Source organism: Betta splendens, chromosome 17 (genome assembly GCF_900634795.4).
Source record: "Betta splendens chromosome 17, fBetSpl5.4, whole genome shotgun sequence".
NCBI classification, from domain to species: Eukaryota; Metazoa; Chordata; class Actinopteri; order Anabantiformes; family Osphronemidae; genus Betta; species Betta splendens.
In genome coordinates, this window is record NC_040897.2 from 7,503,266 (window position 1) to 7,509,628 (window position 6,363).

The 6,363-nt window shown below is 39.3% G+C and overlaps 2 protein-coding genes across 2 annotated transcripts; both read right to left on the reverse strand.

The window, feature by feature from the left end:
* Positions 1–67: 67 nt before the first annotated feature.
* Positions 68–2,350, reverse strand: LOC114845199 (complement factor H-related protein 1-like). The gene is made up of 9 exons (XM_055503626.1): positions 2,286–2,350; positions 2,119–2,185; positions 1,727–1,918; positions 1,606–1,638; positions 1,375–1,407; positions 979–1,137; positions 726–896; positions 499–524; positions 68–419 (listed from the first exon to the last, which is right to left on the reverse strand). Exons 1-9 carry the CDS (start codon positions 2,316–2,318, stop codon positions 405–407), a joined length of 729 nt encoding a protein of 242 aa, XP_055359601.1. The 5' UTR covers positions 2,319–2,350; the 3' UTR covers positions 68–404.
* A 1,223-nt stretch (positions 2,351–3,573) lies between these two features.
* On the reverse strand, positions 3,574–6,321 carry LOC129602928 (complement factor H-like). Its single transcript, XM_055503625.1, has 9 exons — positions 6,165–6,321; positions 5,892–6,086; positions 5,479–5,661; positions 5,205–5,396; positions 4,829–4,861; positions 4,341–4,499; positions 4,085–4,255; positions 3,860–3,885; positions 3,574–3,780 (listed from the first exon to the last, which is right to left on the reverse strand). Exons 1-9 carry the CDS (start codon positions 6,220–6,222, stop codon positions 3,766–3,768), a joined length of 1,032 nt encoding a protein of 343 aa, XP_055359600.1. The 5' UTR covers positions 6,223–6,321; the 3' UTR covers positions 3,574–3,765.
* Between the last annotated feature and the right edge of the window lie 42 nt (positions 6,322–6,363).

Here is a 6,363-nt window from a genome sequence, read left to right on the forward strand (position 1 = left end):
GTATTTAAGCGTGTTAGTGAAAGAGGAGGATGAGAAATACACATGAGTCTTTAATGCTCTTCTCTCCAACAAGAAATAAATCTACTAATAAGACACAGTCTCCAGTAACTTATTGGCTCCATGAAGATTTCACACAACACTCTACAACTTGTGTCAGACTGTGATGGAAAACTTTGAAGTGACTTTTCACACAGTTGATACAGCAAATACAAGTTTATGTTCACAGCAATAAACCATGAAAACTTTATTTATAATGTGTTTTAATCATTGAACATGTTCTGAGCACAGTAGAGGTTTACTGTCGTCATGTTTGGATTGAGGCGTTTTGCTGCTGAAGACGTTTCACATGTTTCCATGTTGGTGCCTGTTTAACAACCAGGCAGCAGCTGCTCCTCTGTTCGGTTTCACCAGCAGTTTTCCTGGTTCCAACACAGACAGTTAACTACAGTATAACGTTAACAGGTGATGTAATGATTTGAAAAGAAAGGGAACACTTACATTATCCCTGTCCTGAGACAAGCAACCTATAAAAAAAACAGAAAAACATCAGTGAAGATTTACATCTTTGACGTATTTATGTTTTACATTTGTGATTTATTATGAACTCAAGTTAACTAATAAAATGTGACAGAATTAACTAATAAATAAAGAGAAAAGATTAAGTATAATAAATATAATAATGAAGTTGGACTGGACATATTAATCTAAAGGTGATGTTTACTTACAGTAACGTGCTACAGTTAATATTCCATTACTGCATCTTACACCCCTGACGTGGCTGTCCCGAAAACAGTGAAGGTATCTCGTCTCTCCTTCTGGCACATTTTGAGCTTGATAGTCACGATTAAATGTTCCCTTAGGATACTGAGCAGGATCCAGAACACAGTGTCCCTCAGCTAAAGAACAGAAGTAAACACTTATGAATCAACATTCAAGTATCATCTGATAGGGATTGAATGTGCACAGAGCTGTTCCTACCTTCACATGTTGGTGTTTCTGACCATGTGCCATCATTGTAACACACCACAGTCTTTGGACCAAATAGTTTATAATTACCAGCACAGCTGTATGTCAAAGTAATGCGGCCTGGTAAAACTGCACTGTGAGGAATGTGTGGTAAATTTCCACAATTGGAGACTGAAAAATAAAAGATGTTCTTAAACTTTGTCACAGATTCTCAATATCTCAGCAGACTATTATTCGAAAACAGTAATTAGACCATTTATGTGAATCTAACGCTTCATTAAAGACATAGACAAAATGCACCTTAAACTATTTAGTGAATTTGATTTCAGCAAATGATGAAATATACACAATATTATGGTATAATAAACTGAGTCATATACTGTATAGGAATCAATAACTGTGACTGACCTGGTATCATCATAGGACTAGAGTCAGGTTTTACTGTAAGACAATAAACACATAGTTCATTTACTGTTTGACACTGATGTTACAGCAAATCAACAACAGTAATTAGATCATCAACATGATTCTACCTTTTACAATCTGAAATGAACCTTAAAAAAATATATACAAGTTATTATCAAATCAATGAAGTAAGTTTGTTTCATGTCATAAAGGAATCAATGAATGCGAGTTTACCTGGTCTGATCGCTGGTGCAGTGTCAGACTGTTCTGTAAAACAATAAATGTTCATTTACTGTTTGACACTGATGTTAAAGCAAATCAACACAACTGATTTAACTTGTGTCTGGTCACTTACTGCAGGTTGGACCTTCAGTCCAGTTTCCAGATATGCAAGTGACAGACTTCCTGGATTCTCCCTGCTCTGTGGTGTAGCCGTCCTCACACTGATACATCACTTCTGAATCTGCAGCAAACACCTCCTGATGTGTCTGGTTGATTATTACAGCGTGAGGGAGATGAGGAGGTTCACTGCATGAGTCTGTACGTTCTGGAAAAGAGACATTAACAATCAGACAGTTACAGTTAGTTGGTTGCTGTTCATTGTCACATCTCAAACCACTGACAGACTCACTCTCACAGACGGGCATTGAGCTCCAGTCTCCATTTATACAAGTGCCTGTTAATATATTGTTTTCGGTTTCATATCCTTTGTCACATCTTATTTGTATTTTCCTTCCATTCTCGTACCATCCAGTTGGGCTTGGACTGTATCTTGTGTTGGGGACGACGTCTGGTTGAACACAACTACTTTCATCTGACGCAAGAAGAACAAAACCACAGTCAACAGGACAAAAGTTAAAAACACAGTTTGATGCATTTCAGTAATTTAACATATGTATTTAGGAACCACTTACCGATACACTGTGGTGGAGGAGACCACAGCCCATTGTTACATGCGCTTGTTGCCCACCAGCCCTGATCTGCTGGTTTATGTCCATTGTTACAGGTGTAGGTCAGCTTTGCTCCATGAGGATAAATGTCCTGCTTTGGTGTAAACAGACCGTGGACCAGTACAGGAGCAGCGCAGGACCAAGCCTCACTCTGTGCTGACTCAACAATAAACAGGGTTACTCCACTTTAACCAACAGTAGTTAGTGCATGTGGTACATTCAGTGTTCCTACCTCGCAGCCCCGCAGGAAGCCAAATCAGAACCAGTCCAAGATACCTGATGCACATGTTTTCCAGAAATAAATGTGTCCCTGAACCAAACGGAGCTAAAACCCTGGATCAGATCAGGTCCAGTTAATCATTGTGGATGAGCCTCCTCTGCAACGTTTGAAGAGCAAACACTCAGTCGTCTGCCAAAGCAGAGAAACACACAGAAGAGGACAAGGAGCACGACGCCTCAGACGAGGAGGAAAATGAAACGATCACATCAGCGACGTTTGAAACCTTCCTGACAAATCTCCGTCTTTAATGGTTATGATCTGTGTCTTTGCCTTCTTTCCTCTCTATTCAGTGACTCGTGTTCACATTTACCTGTAACCTGCTGTTTCTGTATTTGGCCTTTAATAAATAATAATAATAGAATAATAACAATTGCTTAGTTTCGGTTGTGATCAGGACAAACCTGATCCTGGTCGTGTGGATCAGCCAATGCTGGGCTGTAACGGACCTTTCAGAACTGTGGGTTCAGACGCAGGTGGGACAAGGACACACACTAGAGCTTCAGTGACGACGCCGGCCTTCATCCATGACCTGTTCTGTAAGAAAGCGTCTGATGTGACGTGCAGCTGTACAGCCTCCGTTTGTAACGGGTCTCACAGTTTGGTGAATCTGTGATGGAGTCCAGTATTTAAGCGTGTTAGTGAAAGAGGAGGATGAGAAATACATGTGAGCAGCCTCATGTTGGCTTTAATGCTCTTCTCTCCAACAAGAAGTAAATCCACTAATAAGTCACATCCTCTCCAGTCACTTATTGGCTCCATGAAGATTTCACACAACTCTACAACTTGTGTCAGACTGTGATGTAAAACTTTGTATCAATGTAGAACACTGAGTGTGTGAAGAAATTATTCAAAGTGTAAATGTTGACTGTGATTTTGTACTTCTTGCATGAGATGAAAGTAACTGTGTTCACACGTCTCAGACTGTGATGGAAGACTTTGAAGTGACTTTTCACACAGTTGATACAGCAAATACAATATGTTCACAGCAATAAACCATGAAAACTTTATTTATAATGTGTTTTAATAATTGAACATGTTCTGAGCACAGTAGAGGTTTACTGTCGTCATGTTTGGATTGAGGCGTTTTGCTGCTGAAGACGTTTCACATGTTTCCATGTTGGTGCCTGTTTAACAACCAGGCAGCAGCTGCTCCTCTGTTGGGTTTCACCAGCAGTTTTCCTGGTTCCAACACAGACAGTTAACTACAGTATAACGTTAACAGGTGATGTAATGATTTGAAAAGAAAGGGAACACTTACATTATCCCTGTCCTGAGACAAGCAACCTATAAAAAAAACAGAAAAACATCAGTGAAGATTTACATCTTTGACGTATTTATGTTTTACATTTGTGATTTGTTATTAACACAAGTTAACTAATAAAATGTGACAGAATTACCTAATAAAGAGAAAAGATTCAGTATAAAAAAAATATAATAATGAAGTTGGACTGGACATATTAATCTAAAGGTGATGTTTACTTACAGTAACGTGCTACAGTTAATATTCCATTACTGCATCTTACACCCCTGATGTGGCTGTCCCGGTAACAGTAAAGGTATCTCGTCTCTCCTTCTGGCACATTTTGAGCTTGATAGTCACGATTAAATGTTCCCCTATTATACTGAGCAGGATCCAGAACACAGTGTCCCTCAGCTAAAGATGAACAGAAGTAAACACTTATGAATCAACATTCAAGTATCATCTGATAGGGATTGAATGTGCACAGAGCTGTTCCTACCTTCACATGTTGGTGTTTCTGACCATGTGCCATCATTGTAACACACCACAGTTTTTGGACCAATTAGTTTATAATTACCAGCACAGCTGTATGTCAAAGTAATGCGGCCTGGTAAAACTGCACTGTGAGGAATGTGTGGTAAATTTCCACAATGGGAGACTGAAAAATATCAAAGATGTTCCTTAACTTTGTCACAGATTCCCACTATTTCAGCAGACTATTTTTCAAAAACAGTAATTAGACCATTTATGTGAATCTAATGCGTCTAACTCCTGGAGCTCTGCTGCACATGGTAGATTAGACTGTAAATGTATAAACATCTTTCAGCATAGACTTGGACAAAATGCACCTTAAAAAATCCAAAAACCTTACAAAATCCTCCTAATCTATTTAATGAATTTGATTTCAGGAAATGATGAAATACACACAATATTATGGTATAATAAACTGAGTCATATACTGTATAGGAATCAATAACTGTGACTGACCTGGCATCGTCATAGGACTAGAGTCAGGTTTTACTGTAAGACAATAAACACATAGTTCATTTACTGTTTGACACTGATGTTACAGCAAATCAACAACAGTAATTAAATCATCCATATGATTCTGACTTACATACACATACAGTAAAAATTGTACAATTAAACCTTTGATCTCAGCAGTTTGTAAATAAAGAAATATACAAGTTATTATCAAATCAATTAAGTAAGTTTGTTTCATGTCATAAAGGAATCAATGAATGCGAGTTTACCTGATCTGATCGTTGGTGCAGTGTCAGACTGTTCAAATGTTCATTTACTGTTTGACACTGATGTTAAAGCAAATCAACACAACTGATTTAACGTGTGTCTGGTCACTTACTGCAGGTTGGACCTTTAGTCCAGTTTCCAGATATGCAAAAAACAGATTTCCTGGATTCTCCCTGCTCTGTGGTGTAGCCGTCCTCACACTGATACATCACTTCTGAATCTGCAGCAAACACCTCCTGCTGTGTCTGGTTGATTATTACAGCGTGAGGGAGTTGAGGAGGTTCACTGCATGAGTCTGTACGTTCTGGAAAAGACACATTAACAATCAGACAGTTACAGTTAATTGGTTGTTGTTCATTGTCACAGCTCAAACCACTGACACTCACTCTCACAGACGGGCATTGAGCTCCAGGTTCCGTTTATACAAGTGCCTGTTAATAGATTGCTTTTGGTTCCATAGCCTTTGTCACATCTTACTTGTATCTTCTTTCCATTCTCGTACCATCCAGTTGGGCTAGAACTGTATATTGTATTGGGGACGTTGTCTGGTTGAACACAGCTGTTTTCATCTAATGCAAGAAGAACAAAACCACAGTCAACATTTACAACTTGTAGAACACTGATACTAAATATAAAGTCATATCTGACTCTCAACTCTCCAGTTGCAGCTCTTCCATGTTAGATATACACCTCATAATAACAATGCAGAATTTTATTCTTTATCAGCATATGTAAAAATCCTCACCATCACTCCACTGTAAACGTTCCCAGTATGAGATGAGCTTCATGAAGTACTCACCAATACATTGTGGTTCAGGAGACCACTGGCCGTTCAGACACGTGATCTGCGCCCACCAACCCTTCACTGCTGGTTTTAGTCCATTATCACAGGAATAACTGACCGTTTGGTTATGATCATATTTGTCTTCTGGTGGAATAACAAAAACACCCTTCACAACAGGCTGACAAGGCCGCTCTGCCGTCTGTGCCGAGACTGTCAGACACAAGAGAGGGATGTAATGACAGCAGCTATATGTTTAGAAGTCAACCAAGAAGAATTGAAGTTTCTCACCGAGCAGCACGGCAGGAAACCAAAGCAGCAGAACCGATCCAGGACGCCTGTCACGCATTTTGACCGGAGGAAGAGCTCCACAGAACTAATCTGATGGAGACTCTTCGTTCCCCCAGTTAATAATTGAGAGCACATTACTCAAGAGAGAAGTAAACACTGTCTGCAGCCAATTCACTGATGACCCACAGCAAACATCTGA